General features: G+C 36.2%; 1 protein-coding gene across 1 annotated transcript in view; it reads right to left on the bottom strand.

Annotated features, from left to right (window-relative positions):
* The window catches only part of LOC145722084 (formin-2-like), a gene marked incomplete at its 3' end in the record, with an annotated part of 48834 nt that overhangs the window by 5642 nt on the left and 21776 nt on the right, over positions 1–21416 (bottom strand). Inside the window, exons 2-4 of the mRNA XM_081823180.1 lie at positions 19909–19973; positions 19502–19649; positions 11612–11667 (exon numbers count right to left, since the gene is read on the bottom strand). Of these exons, the coding sequence (XP_081679306.1) occupies positions 11612–11667; positions 19502–19649; positions 19909–19973 (269 nt within the window). The remainder of the gene's footprint in view (positions 1–11611; positions 11668–19501; positions 19650–19908; positions 19974–21416) is intronic.

The raw sequence follows: 21416 nt of genomic DNA on the forward strand, positions 1-21416 counted from the left end.
ACTCATGAATCAATCACTTCATGTGATTCAGGTTCTCCATCACCTTCCCTGATTTCAGGAAATTCTACACCTTCTGCAAGATTAGCAATTTCACCTTACACTGTATTTGTATCATGTGGCTTAAAACATCCACAAACTTGATAAACTGACACATGCCAAAACTAAAGCTTGGGAGATAATAACAGATGGTCCAAGTTAAGGGGGGATAGATTTGGGGTTGGACCTAATTTTGCAAGTGGTCAATTTTATTAGACTATATTGTTCTGTTATGTATTTTACTTATTTTTTAAACAAAGTGATCATTGAGGGCACTCAGATAAGAAAAAGATGAGAAAATAAGGGAGTGACACACTTCATAAGCTTCACAGGTCTTCAAATGTCAGATACAATCAGAACTAGAACAGGGAAGTGGCAGAGGAAACAGACAAGAGAACAAAACTCCAAAACTGACTTTGCAGTAAATATAGCGATGCTAGGCTTGTGGTGCCAGGAAGGTGGCGAAGTCAATGAATTTACAGAGAGTAAACAGACTGCAAAGACAAAAGGCTGACATTTGTGCAGAGAATTGTTGTGTAGAGATAATTATTACAGATAGAGGACATGGAAAAAAGTTGGAGTGAGAGATTGTGTGCTTCTTACATTAATCCCAATGTAGAGAGAACAAAAAAACAATTTGCTGAAATCCTGATTCCCCTCTATGACCCGATCTTTACCTTCAAAATCCCAGCCCAAATCAATGTTACAATCCTCCTTCTCCATTCCAGGAAGCAGCAATTAAGCTCATCTCAAACATTAACTGATTAACCCATAAAATAAGGTCAGCCATCTATTCTCACAGAGTAGCCAAATGTATGTAAGATTTTTGGTTCTGAATTCAGCTGAGAGTCTTAAAAGAATCTTATCTGACCTTCCTTATCCAGGGCTATCAGTAGAGGGCTGGCTGGCTCTCAGAGAGTACCAATTCCGTCAGCTGAGACGTTCTATAGAGCTATTCAGCCAAGGCTATGTTGCCGATCAGCAGTTAAGAGCTGGTTTCTATTTGGGTATATTTTTCATTTTTTTCAAAGATTATTAAAGAAATTTATATGGTAAATAATAGTCATTATCAAGAAAAAAAAATACTCTCTATTCTCTGGCCATTTGAACAAAAGTCCTGTCAGGGCCCACCCACAAAGCTCAGATTTAATCTCTAAGAGCCTGCCAGGCACTCTGTGGTCCATGGAAGGCCCTCAAGTTGAGAGCCTGTTCCTTGTGTCCTGTGCCTGGTACTTAATCTTCCATCTCTTTAGGGGTATAACTAGATAGAGGCCTATCAGATCCTCAAAGGATTTGACAGTGGTAAAACGTACTTTCTATTATCTTTAGACTTCTACACTTTTCAAAAAGACAGCATTTCCAGTAATTGTGTGACAGTTTATCCAATGCTAATGGTTCTCACTATTAAAAGTTAAAATAAACAAATTTTTTAAAAGGAGAGGAGAATAAAAGTAATCTTTATAATTTTGCACAGAATCAAAATAATGGGTACATCCCTACAAATGGAAGAAAGATAACAAATCTATTTTAGTTATTCAAAACAGTATCCAATATACCTTATATATTACCAATGTTGAGATTGTTTGTATTTTAAAATATTACTTCAATCCCCTAAATCATTATAAGTAGTAAAGTCTGCCATCCACTTTGGCTGAACAATTATATACAATACACCAGCCAAAATTCTTCCATTCCTGTATAATCTTTTATGTGGGTGGTGATGGTTAGTTCTTATAAATTGTTTGAACACTTGCATATCACAAAATACAAGTTTCCATTAAAAAATAAAATGTTCACCAAAATTTTTTTCCAATTACAAGATTATCTGATTCCCAGAAAAAGAAACATTAATGTAACATTAAGGCTAAAACTGTCAAAAAGGAAGCCAAGATACACTCAAGTAAAGCTTTTGCTGAAAAGTTAATTTGCTTTGTCTTTGAAACTTTATGATATTTATAATGTAAGCAAGATACTTTCAGAGCCTGGAATATAAAAACAGCTATTGGTAAGTTAATACTGTGATAATTTATTTTGTAAGTGTTAATATGAGATATGTAGTTTATTTTCTATCATATTCAGATTTTCAAGTTCTGCTAAATTCTAAGGCCATGTTACTGCCAAGTTAGGATAACTCTGGACATCTGTAAAATATAAATCCTACTCTTCACAGAAGCATATAAATTCTCTATTTGTCATGATCTAAATTCTAAACAACATTCTAAGGTTTTTGAACAAACCAATGGCATTCCAGATTTACAATAAGCCAACATATGCTATAGATGATTCTACAGGAAAGCAAATCCAGGTTTTAAATAGATAAGATTATGGACAAAAATAAAGTACCATCAATTTCCAGTTTGAAAAGGAATTTCAAGAAAGGAGGGAATATCAGAACATATGGTAAGTAGAAAATAACTTACCTAGGTCTTCTTAAAGAAGAACATATTATGGAAAAGAAGAGCTTCACACACAGAGAGCTAAAATGGCACCTCTGGAATCCTTACAATGAAAAGATGAACTAGTGAAATTATCCTACTGTCAAACTGGAATGGATGACAATCTCTTCCAATCCCTTCATTGCATAGATGAGAAATGTGAGGGAGAGGGATTAGTTAGAACTCATAATTGGCTGTATTCCTTTTAACATCTCTTTATTGCAATAGTTGATAACAATTTGATCAATGGAATGTCAACATCATTAGTGAATAACCAAAGTAGAAGTAATAAACATGTTTGGGAAAGGGGGTCAGGAAAAAGAGAAAGAAACAGCAAAAAGAACCTGCCTTTTTGGTTCCCCTACATCTCTTAATTTTCTCTCTAGTTATTTGAGCTAGAGTTGTGGCAACATTCTGGATCATACTCTAAAGCAATATAGTCCCAAACAGCACAAGGAAGAAAAACATTATTTTATTATAGTTTCATTTTCATTAATGCTCTGTGGTTATAAAGTGCAACTCAGTTTTCCACCTCCTCACCACCTTCCTTCCTTAACACCCAACTAATCTCCAACATCAAAGACTTCATAAAAAGCAAAGCTTGGAAGAAATCAAATGGGATGGATTAGAAACGTTAGCCAGAGTGGTAGGGCTGCCTTTCGACCCTGCTGTTCTCCCCCAATTGCTGTCCCAGTAATCCCTCCTGTTCTTATTGTCTATAATTTTATACTCTCTCCTTCCCATTTCTTTTTCTCTGTTCCCTCCTTTGGATTTTTTTGGGGGCGTAATGTACCAAATCTACAGTAACTCCGAAGACTTTGTCCTTAGCCCACTATCCTCTCTATATATGCTGGGAGAGAACATCAATTTTTACGTCTTTAGTCTTGATCTCTATGTGATTATTTCCAAGTTTTCCTCTCCCATCAATACTTCACTTCCATATTGTGACTGCTTAGCTATCATTGCTTTTTCATTACACTATATTTTCCTTAAATTTAAAATGCACTGATTTCCAAAGAAATATTAACTCCCTGTCTTGCAGTTCGTCTAGGCGTAGTAATATCCTTCAATCACTTTTTCTAATCCATTGGGCTCATAATGTGTACCAGAATCACACAGAGGACTTGTTAAAACACAAATTGCTAGTTCTTACCCTCAGAGTTTCCAATTCAGTAGGTCTGGAGCAGGGCCTGGGAATTTTCATTTCTGACCAGTTGCCAAGTAATGCTAATGCTGCTGGCCCAAGGACCACACTTTGAGAACTACAGTCAATGTATACGCTAGATATGGTTACCTTTGGCTAACTACTGTTTCAACCTTTGGCTGCTGCCTTCCCTTTTATCAGAATAGCACCTTAGTCCAGATCCTCCTTACCTGACAGTGGGGATACATGAAGAGTTTAATAACTGGTCCTCCTTCCTGGCTCTACTTACCCTCCTCCTATTAATTCTACATTCTCTTGCCAGGTAATTGTACCAGGTAATTGTACGTCAACTCGTGTGCTTTCTTGCTCAAAAACTTATGGCTCTTATGTTCATATGCTAAGCATAAGACATTTTAAATTCTCTACTTGGTTCATAAGGTCTTTCATAGCTTGTAAAAAGTAGATATCCTACTACGTACCCTGCCCTACTGCAAAGGGATACTGTGAGGATTACATAGATACAGTCAATTATCATTATTCATAGTTGTTATACTCTATAAAGTGAATAATGAATTAGTGAACATTCAACCATGGATCCTAAGGAAAACACAGAGTTAGGTTCCTACAAGCCTTTGGCCACATTTTCATCAACTGATCGCTACATAACCTTGTTTTCTCTACATTTCTGTTTAAAGTCATCTCATGTAATATATATTATGGATTTATTGCCATTGTACTCACACGATAGCATTATAACTCTTGTCTGAATGAAGCACATCTAATACATGCATTGTCTCGGTGAGGCAAGTCACACTTCCCGCGCGTGGGAACACTAGACAGCCCTGCAGTACTATGCCCAGGGGGCCATTTTAAGCAGTGAGACCAACAAAAAGCACAAAGAGGCAAAAAAAAAATATGGCACTAAACGGATTGCAAAAAGGATATTTGTTTATAGTATGAGCTGAAACAAAAAGGCAGAGTGTCACCTTGTTCCACCTCAGCTGGGAAAGTGCATGTAGGGCAACTCAAATTGCTCCCTGTTTTGTGCATGTCTACCAATGAACATGAAAGCCCTATGAGTATTGATTTTAGGGCTACAAACATTGTGGATATGTATTCTGCAAATACAGAATCTATGAATAATGAGGATCAACTAAATTATGAAAGCAACTTTCAAAACCAGATATAACAACAATAATAATAACAGCTAACATTTTGAGGGCCTATTATGTTCCAGGAGCACATAAATTAATGCTTTTAAATGAACGCACTTAAATTAATGCATTTAAATCTCACAAAGCCCCTTATGATAAAACTTTATAGATGAGGAAACTAAGGCACAGAAAGTAAAATACTGTGCTCAGATTTGCCAGTTAAAAGAATAAGTGGTATTTATGCCCAGGGAAACTGGTCCAAAGTCCATATCCTCAATCACCATATATGAATAGAGGCAAATTTTCTATCACTCCCCAATAAGCACCCTCTGCTCTAGTCAGTGTGGTCTCCTACTAATTAGCCATTCATCAAACATTTTCCGAGCTCCTAAAAAATGTCAGGTGCTATGTTAGATACAGGAGGGACAAAGAAAATAAGGACAGTCTTGGTTTTAAGGAGCTCAACTGTCTATGAGACATGCATAATTCAACCATTACAGAAAAGCAAGATAAGTATAGGGGGTCCCAGAGTAGGGATGCCAAAAGGACTCTCCAGATTGAAGTCTCAGGGAAAGTGTCTAAGTGGAAGTAAAGTTTAACATGAGTTTAGATTCAGAAACAGGAATTAACTAGATTTTAAAGGGGGGGGGTAGGAGTACCAAAGAAACATATTAAAAGACAGATATGAAGGATCCTAATATTAGGTTATTTTTCAGAAAACTAGGGCATTTTTTTAAGACCGGAACAAACCAAACATAGGAAACAGTTGGTGGTAAGGCTAAAGATGGAGGATGGCAAGGAAAAGCCTGTATGTCAAACTCAGGAGTCTGAATTTTTTCTCAAATGCTAGGAACAGTCATTAAATGAGTCTTAGCAGATATCAGACATAAGTAAATTTGGATTTTAGAAAGATCACTCAAGGCATTGTGGAGGAAAGATTAGAGGGGATTAAGAGAGGAAGTACAGAGCCCTGTTGGGGACTATCCCAGCACTCCAGATAAGACTGGGCCACAGGCAGAGGCCCAGGAGGTGGAAAGCAAAGCTGGGTTGCTGGAGGAGTAAACTGAGCCACCTCTTAACATCAACTGGTCACCTGGACTACTGTGCCTATCATGTCCTCCCCCAAGCCCCCTGCCAAAATGCCACATTCACTTTCACTCTTATGCCTTTATTCTCTTTTCTCATCTGAAATTCTCACTCTCCTTCCCTCCAACTGTCCAAAAATGATCACTAGTTGCACCCTTCCTAAGAAGTTGTCCTTAATTACAATTTCTCAACAATATTCCTTTTTTTTAAGTTCTGCAATACATTATATTAAACACCTCAGCAGAATCACATTACATCTTACAAATCATTTCCTGTATACAGAAGAGCCTGGGACCTTATAGCCATTTGTATTTCCTTCAATACCTACCACAAATACCTTATACATAGTACTTCAACAGATGTCCAATAAAGGATAAGCAACCATTATAAGTTAAGAACTTTTATCGGCTCAGCTATTCTTTCAGATCAGCTGCTTGGACAATTTGTCATTCTCTCTAGGACATCAACAGTGTTGTCTGGCACAAATGACTTTTATACCATCTGACACTCAACAGAACAAAGATATAACTTCATTTCACCTCCCAGCCCTACTGCCCTAGAGAAAAGTGAAAACAAAGTGTAATATCTAATTCTTTCCTCACATTCTCATCTCAAATTTTAACTGTTTTCCAGATGCTAACTGCTTTTCATTCTTAAAATTAACAGAACAGTTTCTCTTTTCTCTTTATTTCTGGAGTTAAAATGTCTAAATTTTTCTCTGAGCTAGTAGGGGGTTTCCACAAAATGAAAATATATTTTCCAGAAAAATCCTTTCTTCCCCTTAACATATTCTGGTAAATACCTTGCCCAAATGCTACCCATTTTCAATGTCAGTGCCTCCACCAGGGTGTCCTGCGTCTCTACCCTTCCCAACCACCTCTCACTCTGCCCCTCCCTAGACTCACTGGGTCGAAGTGTTTGTGAAACACCTAAGAATGATCAGTCTGAGGTAAACTTCAAGGATGACTAGATTGACTCATGTTTTCTTCCCTCAGCCATCTCTCTCCCTCTCTCCTTTAACCCCTATTTTTCTTACCCTGGTTTATATTTTAGTTGTTTACTTGTCTTGTAAATCATCATTTTGTAGGTTTTTAATAACCATGGAAATTCATACTGCTTTTTGCCATAGAGTTTAGAAGGAACTTACATTAAACAATGTTTTTCCAACCCTTTGATGTGTGTGATATGTTCCAACAAAATTCAAGTGGCTTCTTGTTTTTGTAAGTCTTCATCATTACCTTTTAGAATTATAGTCACCCCACACCTTTCTTTTGATCTGACCAATACTTCTTTTATTCTCTAAACTTTTCGATGGCAAGACACATGTGAGTAATCCCTCAAGCACCATCAACTAGGCTACCTCGCAATTACTCACATCTGTTTCCTTGATTTGTCCCCAAATAAAGATGTTTCTGAAACTAATAATAAATTGTACTGAGTGGTTATTGTATGAAGAGCACTATAACAGACACTTTAAGGAGAACCAATGGGAAAGAATATTTAATTCCTCAAATAAGTTTGCAATCAAATTAGGCATCAAGGGGACCCAGGAGCTGATCAGAGCAGGATCCTAAGAGAAGAGTTTGTATTCAAAGGAGGTTAAAATTGGACTGAGATAAGATTTTGCCAGTCATCTCAAGTCATAAGCATTTTGCTGACCTTTGAGAATTTATTTACATATAAATAATCCAACATATGGGGTAAGAGTCCTGATACTGTTTAATTTCTTTTTATTATCCAGGACTTTGTAATAGATGTGGCTATTCACAATTAATAAAAACCATAATGTGTAGAGAGACTACTTTCGTTTGCCTGATATTATCAATTCTTACCCAAAGCTTAAATTTTTAAAAGATCAAATTTTATTCTATGTACCTTTCATCTAGTCCATTTGCATTAGAAAGGTGCGAGGAGTTTTAGGAAAATGCTTCAAAATACAATTTTATATGTACAGTTTACTCTTGACCAGCATGAGAGTTAGAAGCACCAACCACCCACAAAGTCAAAAATCCGTGTATTACTTTTGACTCCCCCTAAACTTAACTACCTATAGACTGGAAGCCTTAGCCATAACATAAACAGCTGATTAACACATATTTTGTATGTCATATGCGTTATATACTGCATTCTTACCATAAACTAAGCTAGAAAAAAGAAAATATTATTAGGAAAATCATAAGGAAGAGAAAATACATTTATAGTACTGTATTTTTGGGAACAAAATCCACATATAAATGAACCTGCACAGTTCAAACCCGTGTAGTTCAAGGGTCAACTATAATTTCAAAAGCAAAAAATAACTTAAAAATTTGGCAGTAACCATTTTGCTATTGTATATTAATCTTTAACATAGGAACAAACATTTTTAGAGATAATTATATATTGCAGAATATGAAAGGTTTACAGTTCAGTATCTCAAATACCAAAAAATATAAAATAGAATTGAAAGAGAATCCTATTACAGTTCTTTGAAATAATCCTTTCGACATAGCAGATTTTCAGAGTGTGTCACTTGAAAATAAATAATCAATAAATGAGGTCCTAAATAATGTAGTTTTATCTGAAAACCTTCTAATTCCATAGGGCCATCAATAAAAGCCCTCAGGGAGAAAGCCATAGCTCTTTCTTTTTGCTTGAATGTCAGCTGTATTTGCTTTAAGCATCAGATTCTCTGGCAACACCACAGCCTTTACCTCCTTTTAGTTGAGAAAAGGCCTTATGAGTCATGGGTTTCTTTCTAGGGATATGGAGCTCTCGGAATTATTAACTACAGGGAGAGAGTAAAAGTCAAAACTCATTCAATAAATTCCAGTATGCTCAGATTGAGAGAACAGGTGCCTGAACTCACATCTGAAGAAAAACTTAGAGGGCGCTTTCCAACCCTGCTCCATGCCTCTGACTAAGCAGTCCTAGAGATCTCGCATTACCCCCACAGAATAATGCAGGCAGCCTGCAATGGACAAGAAACCCTCTTCTGTTCATCATTCATACAGAAGAATCTGGCTTAAAACCTCGCATTTCCTTCCGTAGTGGTAATTTATAGAGATACAGAACTGCCATCTAGTGACTAAGAAGAAAAAAGCAAGGTGCTTTACATGAAAATTGTAAGGTTTTTTTTTCTTTTTAAAGAGCAGTGAAACACTGAAGTTAGCAAAATTGGCACAGTTTAGCATACCAAAGTTATACTAAAACTTAAAAATGTACAGGTAAGCTAATGAGTCTCTCTGAAACATATCTTGACATTTGACCCTTACAAATGATAGAGTTTAAATACAATAGAATAACTTTGAAAAGAAACTTCTCATCCACCAATCTAATGATTTTGGCAATAGCCATAGGGCAATTCCTCACGTAAAAGTATATTTTATCATAGTGTAGCGAATATGAGGTATAAAATCAAAGAGACCTATATTCAAATCCTGGCTCTTAACCCTTTCTTAATTTTGTGACTGTAAGCAAGTGAACTACTATAAACATCTTTTTCTGTATCAGTTAAATATGAATTATAATAGTTACTTTAAAGGACTATTGTAAGAATTGCATAAGATAATACAGTAAAAGAGTACGTGCACAGTAGATTGGTAATTAATTCTAGTTTCCTGTATCCCTTTGATGGCCAGTTACTTTAAGCACTTATGAAACATACGCATATCTAAGAAAAGAACCAATCCATAAGTAAACTTATGACAAAGAAAGTAAGCGATGTCATTGTTGAGGACTTAACCTCAATTGCTTCCAAATATTGTTTCCTCTCAATTAATTGTATTTTCTGTCTTCTAGAGAGTTCACTGGCAACAAGGAAAGAAGATGTGAAATTTAAACCAATCTAATTCACCCTTGAGTTTCCAAAGCTGTAACATCAAGCATTTGTAAATCACCCAGTGCATCAGGTTTTCTGCTTATTATAATATATTTTACCATGGTTCACAGTTCAAGAGAAATAGAAAAATCACTGTAATTGTACACACATGGATATCTTGAGTCTTAATATATAGAGCAATGTTGCACATGTTTATCATTTTTGATAGTACAGATTATGTTTTGTTGAGGCTTTCTTTGGCATTATCATATATAACAAAAATTCAGTAACATATGCCCTGGAAATAAGAATTTAGAAAAATCTAATATATTATCTCAGATCACAACTTAATCATGCCTCAAAAAAAAAAAGCCTGTAAAAAAATGAGAGGATATTTTGAGGGCACTGTTTTTCTTAATTATTTCTGAATTTATTTCACTTTACCTCTTTTTATCTTTCTTCATCTCAATACTGCTGGCTAATCATTACACAGTTAATTAAATAACCATCAGCTGAGAACACCAACCATCTCCCCATCTCCAAGTGCCCTGGCCTCATGTAGGTCTCTGCTCTGACAAAAAACTAGGAGAACATGTTTTATGACACTACCCTTAAGAGTGTTCTTAATGTTAAAATAACGGCGAATGTATCTACATTTTTGAATTATTATTATTATTATTTTAATTGAGAGAGAGAGCGCACACAGGGTGGGATGGCACAGAGGGAGAGAGAGAGAGTCTTAAGCAGGCTCCAAGCCCCACCTTAATTTCAGGACTCTGAGATCATGACCTGAGCTGAAATCAAGAGTCAGATGCTTAACCAACTGAGCCACCCAGACACCCCAATTATTAATTTTTTTAATTGAAGTATAGTTGACATCTTAGTTTCAGATAGGTAAGATAGGTGAAGGGGATTAAGAGGTACAAACTTCCAGTAATAAAATAAATAAGTCATAGGGATGAAAAGTATAGTGTAGGTGTCAGTAATATTGTAATAACTTTATAGCTGTATTTTTCTTAAGTATGAGTAAGTTTTAAAATAAAGTTCTTGACCAATGTTATACCCTCACTTCTCCTCCAGGGGGAGCACAACTTTTCATGTACGCTGCAGGACTGCCGCTTTTTAAAGGGGAAGCCATTTTTTAACTTGGGAAAGTTCTCAAAAAACCATCAAATTCTTTAATTTTACAGAGAAAAATACTATGTCCCAGATAGCTTAGTATGTTGTTACATACTAACCAGAAACCGAGCTGGGCCTAGAACCTGATGAGAGTCTTTTCTTCTACTAGACCACACTGGAGGACAGACTCTTCTTACTGACAGTTTCTAATACTAAGCGATTTTCTAAAGATTTGTTGGGAGAAAGTATAAATACATTTTAAAAAAGTGGTTTTGTATCCAAAAGAACAACTGCTATCCACAATTACTACTCCATATAAGTTTTTCCTTTCTTGCAGTCTTTTTTTCTTTACTAGTATTTTGACATAAGAAAAAACACATAAAATTTGGCTTTTTTAGTAACCATATAAAGGTTTCTGTGGAAATTAAACAGACACTAGTGTTTCATCCACCAAAGCAACTTAAGAATATGATTTGATTTTAGAAAATCTGTGGCATTTTTTTTTTAAACTCGTATCCATGTGACTGGTAGTTCAGCCAGGCACATCTCCACGTGACATCTGGAATGGCCGCCATTTCCTGCTGGAACCAGCTGCTGTCAGGCCCAACTCTTTGGCCAGATATAGAATGATAGTTGATTTTCTTTGCAAAGCCTAAATGGAAGAAAACATCCCCTTCCACATGACTGCATTCCCCTAAAGGCTTGGAGAAATAAGGGCGACCTAAGCTAGCTGGCAGATGAAAAAATAAATCAGAGTCTGTCACAATTTTAAGACAAGTAAGAGAGAAAGTAAGAAAGAAAGAGAGTAGGATTCGACATCCTAATAAGCTCTTCTTACCCGCTGAACAGCATCTGAACATTTTTTTGGAGTTTCCAGAACAGCAGACTGAGATTCTGGTTTGGAAAAGAAGAAGATAGTCAGTATCTTAAAGAAGAAAATTTCTCCCATTTCCTCACCCAGAAAACAAAACTAACTAAAACATATCTTTAACCAGAAGTACCAAAAACATCCCATTTATCTTCCAATTATACTTCTGTATTAGAAAGGACATGACTACTTTTCAGTATATATAACACATATAATGACGAACACTCACGTCATTATTTTTAAAATTGAATAGCCTCATGTCCTTCTTGACACATCAATCATTATTGTTCGCAATTGCCAGCTTCTTTTTTGTGCCAGGAAGTACCTATTGAAACATTCACTTATTTTATTTTTCACTTAGCTAAAGTCTGCACAATGAAAGAAGCCAACTCACCAACCTTGAAAGACAGAATTCAATTGTCTTATCTGACTATTGACAAATTACCTTCTAATTCCACTACCACCAAGAGGCATTAGTAATAAGGGGTTCTAAAGGGATTTCGTTCCTCCCTTTGTCACTTAAGAGTCTATGAGACTGCAAATTCCTGCTGGAAAACCTAAGGGATAACCAATTCCAGGATTATTTTTTAAGCTAAGGGACAAATTTCTTCTAAGTGAAGCTTGCATGAAAGTTTAAAAACAGAAAATAAAAACAAAAGGGCCTTCAGAAATCCCCAGTGCTCCACGGAGAACTGAAAACAACTGTTCTGTCTGAGAACAACTCCTCATGTCTACTGTTCACTTTTTACAGCTGAGAAATCAGAGGCACATAATATAAGCAATTGGTGGGAAGCTGAAGACTAGAGCTTGTCTCCTGTCATACCGCTCCCCACCCCCAACTGGCATGAAGACCAGACACTTGACAAGAAATAACAGTCACTCTTGAGGATAATTTAATTCCTATTTTAGCAGCATTTTAGTTGATACATGTGACAATGCTATAGAAAAATAAAAGGTGCCCATCACTTAAATTTTATATGTTAAACTACACTGAAAGTTTCCATTTCACTGAGATTAAAGCACAGTCTCTGCACAGGCCCAATGACCTTCTTTCATCTGTCCACAGTCCCTGACCTCTCTGACCACCTCTGCCTTTCCCCACCTGCTCACTGGGCTGTGTCCACACTGGCCTTCTTGCTACCCTTTAACATGCTGCCATGTTCCCTCCACAGGGTCTCTGCATATCCCCCCTGCCTTGCCCCTTCCCTAGGGCTTTGTTCCAGACTTCGGCACTCTTTTTAATAAAGTGGCAATCCCACCCACTGCTAGCACTCCTCATTCCCTGTCTCTTACTTTCTTTGTAACATGGAACATCACATAATATACTACATAATTCACTTGTTTGCCTCCTAATTTTAATTCTCTTACTCTACTAGAACATAAGGCAGGGATTTTTGTCCTTTTTCCCCCTTATATCCCTAGCATCTAGAATAGTGTCTGGCACACAGTAGGTGCTTAAAATATTTGCTGAGTCATTGTAGGAGTGAATAGAAGGAGTGATCAAAAGAATAATCAAACCATGAAAGGGGGCATCCTGGGAAAGGGAAAAGAGGAGTAAGGATTTCATAAGGGGCAAAGATATCCCTTTGTCTTTAGCTACTTCCTGCAGCTCGGCTTAAGGTGTATGTCTCAAAACAAAAATCCTTGAGAAGAGCATGAAGTAGTCACTTACCAACAGATGTCACTGTGGCAATAGAATATTAACAAGTGGCCTTAAAACACAAGCATTTTCCCAGACAAGTATTCGACTTCGTTGAGGTAATCGAAAAGGGATTCTTCTTTCTTATACCGACAAATCTCTACTCTGACCTTAACAGCAGAGTTAGCCACTTTTGAATAAACATCCTAACGTCAAAGCCAACCAGCAGTTAATATTAGCAAATCCAAACCCTGGAACACTTTTGGTTTTAGTTACCTCCAAATCCCCAAACACAATAGACTCTAGATAAGGTCCTGGGGCTTTGTATTGATGGAGAACACTTTTCTTCCTCTTCTTTCTATTTAGATAGTGCAGGGAGAATCCAAAGGATCTCCCAGCGGAACATCAACAGTTCTTTGCATTAGAAATACACACAGTGTTTCTTAGCATTTCCCCTATAGCCCTAGGCCTGGTGACCTACCCTAAAAAGCAATCTGTGTTCTCTTTAATAAGAGAACTTATTAAACTTTATTTAAATAGTATGATTTATGGGAGATGTTTTTAATTCTAGTATACCATGTCCTTCAATAAATGAAGATATTCTCTACAAAGAAGAATGCATACAGTTTACCAGAACAATGAACTAGAAAGACACTCAGTCACTTTTTGGAATCCCCCTCCTCCCAAACTTTTAGTTTCCCTCTGTTGAATTATAAATGGTGCCTGAAATGAATTAATTCTCCCACCCCCCTCTTCCACTATACTTATTTCTTTGAATCAGTGTAAGAGAAAACATCTAAGAGAAATTTATGGCAAAATGCTCTCTTCAAAATCATAAACTGAAGCATAGGAGTTCTAGAGTGTCAAGATTTTAAGATGAAAAAGATGTACAGAGTAACTGTACTGCAAAAACAAAAGGTAAAATGAAGAAAACTAAGAGAAAAGTAAAAATTAAGGAGAAGGTAAATAAGAAAAAAAAATCCAAAGAAGGGATAGGAGGGAGAGAATAAAGAGAAGCATGAGATATGGCACAGAGTGGTGTGATTAAAGAGAAAATGGCATGTTTGCAGCAAATGATAAGTAAGCTGGTTTCTGAGTATCTGCTCAAGGCTAGGGTCACTGGGCAAGTGAATTTGAGAAATCCACTTAGTTCTAACATTCTTAGAATGATCACCTCAGGTACAAACTCCCATGACACTTGTTACCAACACTCTCATCTTCCAGCATCCAGGGGCTTTCCGGAATTGCCTTCCACTCAGCTCTAGAACTGACAGTTCCCATTACATATTCATCAACCAGGATGGTTGTTTTTAAAGAGTAACCCAGTGAGAGCTCTCTCAAAGGTACATTTAAAACTGCCAACTCCTTCTCTCTCCCTTTTTAAGAATTCAGAAACTAGACTGTTTTTAAAACCAAAACAAAACAAACATCACTGTGAAGCAAAGTAGGAGAAAGAACATTCCTGACAAAACTTTAAGTGTCCTCAATAATTGATAATCTAAAATTCTGGGCTCCTCACAATTCCAAACATGTTTCAGAGATGAACTCTTCTTTATCATCACAAAATAAGCCTATGACTTGTAAAACAAAACATACTTGGATGAGTTTTACATTTATAGGGAGAAAGGAAATAAGTAGGATATGCCTCCCTGCTATGAATGGAAAATAAATTAAATCACCCTTTTAAAGCATATAAAGCATGCCTTTTAAAAATGAATTGAGCAGTCTCCAAACAGTTTTACACTGTAAGTAAAAAGGCACTTACATAAAATTATTAAAATACAGTTTCTCTAATGATATATACATCAATTTGATTCAAGTCTAGTCAATTTAATTGAGAGAGAACTTATTAAACTTTATTTAAATAGTATGACTTATGGGAGATGTTTTTAATTCTGGTATACCATGTCCTTCCATAAATGAAGATAGAGTTAAACATGTAATTTTCCTAAAAGGTCCCAACCCTATGATCTGCTTATTTGATTATCTCACAGTATGGATATGCCCCTCATTGCTAACAAAGGATATGGACACACAAGCTTTAGCTTGCATATATGAGAGAGAAATGAAAGCCAAAATTACAAAAAAGAAGAAGAAGAATTTATTATTATTATATTATTATTATTATTATTATTATTATTATTATTATTATCATCTATAGGAGACATGGTCAATCTTTCAGTCTTTTCTAGCACATTTTATCCCTTGCCCACGTGGGAAGCTGAGAAATAGAACACTATCAAACTCTTCCTGGGTTCCTTATAGAATTTCTTCATTACCCCAACTGAATATTTGTTAAAGCATTCAGCTACATCTGGAAATGAGTTGATGATACTGTTTGCATTGCATCACACAGAATCTTATTAGGAACCATCAGAAACACTTATTTTTTTATATAGAAGGCCAGAAAAGGGCTTCTCTGAAACACTTTTGCTTTTAACCTCATGGACACAGGGGATGATTATAGAATTGTCCCCATTTCCCTCTTTGCTTTAAACCTGAGGAAAAATTTCCAACTACCTTTGAAAATTCCAAGTGCTTCTGCAATACATTTGTGTGCTACCTTACCCCTGGCTTCATTTTATTCTTCCATCCTAAATTCCTTTCAGTTTGATTTATTTTCCTTTGTAATCCTTCTGTATACCTTAGATATTTATATGCTGCTCAAACCTTTTCTGGAGCAAAGGTGGGTTACACTGCTTTCAGCCAGCATGTAACCACGACTTTTAGGATTTCTATATAAAAAGTCTCTGCCATGTTTCTACCACCTCTCCTTCCACATAGTTTCCTCCAGGATTTTCTGTCCCCAAATTGCCTTCCTAAATATCACTCCTCTTGGCCATTGACATTTTCAGAGAAAGATAAGGGGCTTGATGTTTCAAAGACACAATAAGAATGATCAATTCCTTATACACATCTAGACATCCTGCCCCTATTCTCCATAAATTTGAAAACTAAAGTTAATTATCTCTTTGATTTCTTGAATCAGTGAATAACTTTTGAAATTTGGTATTGAGCCTGGTAAAATGGTCCATGGGCTGTTTCAGCACACACAAAAAACTCTCTCTCAAACACCTGCATGAATGTGCTAAGGAGATATTTATTTAGATCTTTTTCAACAAAAGATCTTAATTTACTGGCTTAAATATTTAAACATATACTATGTGCCCAAAGGTCTTGAAATGTTGGGAGTCTCCAAGGAATACAGATATGTATAAACAGAAAAATTATAGTGCATAAGTAATATGAATAATACAGATATGAATAAAATGCCATGGGACTCCAGAAAAAAGAACCACCACAGAGGGTGGGGAGAGGCACCAAAGCTTTATTCACCTTGACCTCTGCACTTCCAATCCATACAAAGGAGGGTTGGTTCTTTCACCATTATATGAAAGGTGGAGAAGAGCCTCTCTTACAGAAGGGATTACAAAAACATGTAAGTCAGATGCATGAGAAATCTGAATTAGCTGGACATGTGAATTAGTAATCAACAATGAAAATGAGCCTCAAGACAGAAAAACAAAAACAAAACCAAGTTTTCAGTTTTCTAAGATGTAACTAAAAATCCTTCTTCTTCAAAAGAAAAAAAAGTCATTGAACTCTTTTACTTTAAACTAAAATTGAAAGGAGCCACATGTTGCAAATACTGGTTTTATAACCATGATGTCACTACACAACAAGGTAGAGCAACCAATCATTAAGTGTACTGCAAAGAGTTTATTACTATTAATAATTATGTTATCAAAGTTTGCACCAAATCTATATATTTGAAAGCTGTAGATTCCATGCAAGGTTTTTGCTATATTACTGACATTCTCACTCTTAAAACTGACTGACTGACTAGAAGGGAGAGGGTGGTATGGCTCTCAGAAGGAGAATGGTCCACAGAGTCACAGCAGGATAAGTTTAGAAAATGCCATTAGATCATTTGGACAAAAGAATGCTATATGGCTGTTGAGGTTTATAACAGATCAACTGGAGAAAAACAAGTCACTACACAAAATTATTTTCTACTTACCTCCATCATCCTCTTCAAGAATGCATACTTTAAAAGGATACAAGTTACTATATTATAAATTACTTGACTGGCATTTTGCAGGCTACACCAAATAACAAAGAGAAAACTAAGTTACAAAGTTCCTGGTATCCATTCCAATGATCATCTTTTACCAAACTAAAATTTAGATTATCACTAGCTTTCTATCTACTCCTCCTCTGGTATACAAAATCAATAATATAAAATATTTTGAAACTTTTTTAAGGTGCCTTAAAATTTTAAAGGAAAATATAAGTATTTCAAAAAAGTGGGGAAAACATACTAGGGCAGAAAAAAATGAAAATACCACACTAATCATGATGTAAAACACAAGACATGGACAACTGTTAAGAGAGCACTCAATGAAACTGATCAATTCTATTATATCTACACCTGGCTATTTCCTACCAAGAAGTTAAAGTGATTTTTAACATGAATAACATAGTGTACTTAACAGGAGCAATATTTTTAGTTGTGTGTTTTCCTTTTTAAAACTAAGTGATTTATGTGATTGCTTTATTTTCAGGTATTATCATGTTAGAACCCCTTCATTTCTGAAGATACATGCACTAAGGAACTCTACACCTTGGCCCTTGATCAACTGTACTGTGTTACAAGAAACTCAGAGCCCTACATGGAACAATGTTTCTTACTCCTCTCTTTCATGGGTTGTTCATTTCAGGGAGTATAGTCCACCTAGTGAACACTAAGCAGTGTTTCAAAAGCATCAGACATTAAAAAGGGGACACGCACGGTTGGGTGTGTGCCCCCATTCCGGGCTTCTGGAGAAAGAAGAAAGGTAAATGCATCCCTTCAGAGACTGGATAAAAACAGGATTATAAACACTATATTCACTTTGGAAAGGGGCCTAGAATAAAATCCTTAACACTGTGGGTCATTGTTGGCTTTAAAGGGAACTCATGAGGAAGTAACAAATAAAGATATCAAATAATGGTAATAATGATAACAAAAGCAAACACTTATACTAAGCCTGACATTGTATTCTGAATGCTAACTCTATGCTTTAACATGCATTAACTCATATAATTCTCAAAACAGCCCTATTCAGGAGATGCTATTCTTATCGACATTTTACAGGTTAGGAAACTGAGTACAGGGATTAAGAACTTTGCCCAAGGTTACAAAGCTCCATGTTCTTATGTTGTACTCTTTTATTACAAATCCAGATTAATGACTTTCTCTCTATAAACCAATGAGGAAAAAAAATCAAAATTCTTTTTTTTTTTAGATTTATTTATTTATTTGAGAGAGAGAGAGTGGGGGCAGGATCTGAGGGAGAGAGAGAAAGAATCTCAAGCAGACTCCCTGCTGAGCGTGGAGCCCAATGCGGGGCTCAATCTCATGACCCTGAGATCATGACCTGAGCCAAAATCAAGAGTCAGATGCTTAACCAACTGAGCCACCCAGGCGCCCGGAAATTTTTTTTAAAAAGGAATTAAACAACCAAATTTCATAAAACATTATTACACAAATACGATTCTTAATTCCTAAGACAAACACAAAGTGTTCTCCCACTTTCAGGCTCCATAGAAAGCTGATATTAATCTCATGCTATCTTCCCAGCCAATAACACAAAATAAGACAACAGAAGATGCAAAGAGAAAAACAACCAAAAAGAAAAATTTTAAAGAAGAATAAATACATCTGAACACTGTACAGTTTTGAAAAGATTACTTAAAATTTAGATTTAATGAACCTTTTATCTCTATGTCCCCATTATCTCTGAAGGTAAAGAAAAGGATCAAGAAAAGCACAAGGAAAGCAGTAAGGGAAGAGAGCCAGAGTGGAGAAGTGAGGTGGACACCACCTTTGAAGGTAATAGACAGAAATTTCCCTTTGGAGTTCTCAGTCCACACAGGACATGTGGCTCATATCATCTCAGGTGGTGGCTACAGTTGGCCTCCTGAAGTGGTAGTTCACAAACTTTTGTATACACAATAATAACTGGATAATTCCAGTGTCCCCTTCCCTAAAATTCTGAAGGTGGGGCATAAGAATTTACAATTTAACAAGACTCCCAGTGATTTTACTTGAGATAGCTGCAGATCATAATCGAAGAAATACTTGGAAGAGAAATGCAGACTCACTACCCCGTAAGCACTGTATAGGTACTTCATGTTACGCACTTTCAGAAGAACATGCACTGTTCCTGGGGTCCCACCTGTTTCAGCATCCTTCGGCCTGTGTTCTTCATCAGGAGGTTTCGATGGGGGCCAAACAGACGGGACTCGCCTGGGAAACTGCCCTTCTGTGTAATCCAGTGAGTGAGTGGGTTGGCTGACTGCAGCCCAGGTATAAAGTTGATCTTGCTATATTTAAAAATGAAAAATAAATAAATAAATAAATAAATGTAAAGCTATTTTAATTCAATTATGAAAAAAATGAAGTTTTTTTGATTATTACATCATTTCTATCATATATATATATACATATATATATACCCACATATGTGTGTGTGTGTATATATATATATATATATAAAACATTAAAATAACATTGCATACTATCTAATGTAGACTCATAATATAAACATTCTTTCACACAGTCATTTCATTTTCATGACCATACTTGTCCTAACTTCTTTTCTAAAGCAAAATCTAAGTCTTTCTTAGTGGTAGAGATGCCATGTGGGTCTGCAAGGAATTATAAGATCAGAAAATCCAGACATTCAATCAGAGAACTCCCTGAACTAGCATCTTTAAGACATTTGAATATCATGTCCCTTTAACATCGGTTTAAACACTTGTAGCAAAGGCAAAGGACAGGCTGTACTTGGGCCCCACAGGACAATACTAGTGTCCTTGCCTTCAACAACAAAATGCCTAGGAAACCAACTTATCTTGGGTCCAGGCTGGGAACTGTTTAGGACTGAAACCATGAAAAAGTAAATGAACCTGCCAAGAATAAGAGAATTGGACAGGGATCCTCTGGCAAAGAAAGTGCTTCCTAGCTGCAGACCAACAGAATCTGGACAGAATGAGAAGAAGGCTCAAAACTAGACTTAGTGCCAGGGAGCAGAGTGGAACTCTTACAAAGGAGGCCACTTCGAGGCTTATAAACACCTTGGAAAACTGCTCATTAGGATTTCAGAATAACATGTTTAACCATTTTAGGATGCATGCACATAATATATGCATGCCCTAGGTCTCTTTGTGACACTTTCCTTACTTATAGGTATATTTCCCTATAGCTTTTGATCAATATAAAGTAAAGCAAAGAGAGTAACAGTATGGTAGAGGTTAAGAGCAAATTAAAAACAAAACAAAACAATATATATATATATATCATATATATTTTTATATATATCATATATATATCTCTCTCTCTCTATATATATATCATAATCACCATGTTGAGACTGTAAACAGGGTTAACTGAGGACAGGCATTGCTATTTCCATAATGTGTTTAATAAATCAATCTAAGAAATTCACAAACTATCATTCAGCATAGACAGTAAGATACAATGTATCTGTAGATTTAGGACATTGGCCCCAATTGAGAATTCAGATTCCTGGGATTGGCTAGTAATCACATAAGAAAGGGCCACATTTCAGACCTGGCCAAGCAGTTCAGCCATCCATATCTCTTTCAACTATTCATATCTTGATCAACACCAAAGGTTTTGCTATTTAGCACACTGAATGTCAGAAATAGCTCTTCATTGGTGAAATTAGTAGTTTGTTTAATTAAAATGATGTTAGAAATAAGCTCTCATTAGTGAAACTAAAGTAATTCAATTTATGAGGATTGGCAAAAATATCAGAGGATATCCTACAAGAACAGAGTAAGACTTGGGCGAGGGATGATGTCAAGGCTTGATGTCCTGACAGTGCACCATCTAGCCACTGCTTGACAATGTCTCCTTGCCTGTGGCCAACCATTAGGCACAAAATCCTGCCTCTTTCGTGTCGACAGCACATGAACCTTCCATGGAAAGTGTAATCAAGCACCTACCCGGGTGGCAAGCTGTACCTTCCCTGACAAAGGAGCTCTTGCCTAGAGAGCTTCATCATCCTAATGACAGACCCACTCAGCCTCAAATTTGGCGCCATATAAAAAAAGGCAGCAATAGTC

This window comes from Leptonychotes weddellii, chromosome 6, assembly GCF_054177405.1.
Source record: "Leptonychotes weddellii isolate Sample4059 chromosome 6, ASM5417740v2, whole genome shotgun sequence".
NCBI classification, from domain to species: domain Eukaryota; kingdom Metazoa; phylum Chordata; class Mammalia; order Carnivora; family Phocidae; genus Leptonychotes; species Leptonychotes weddellii.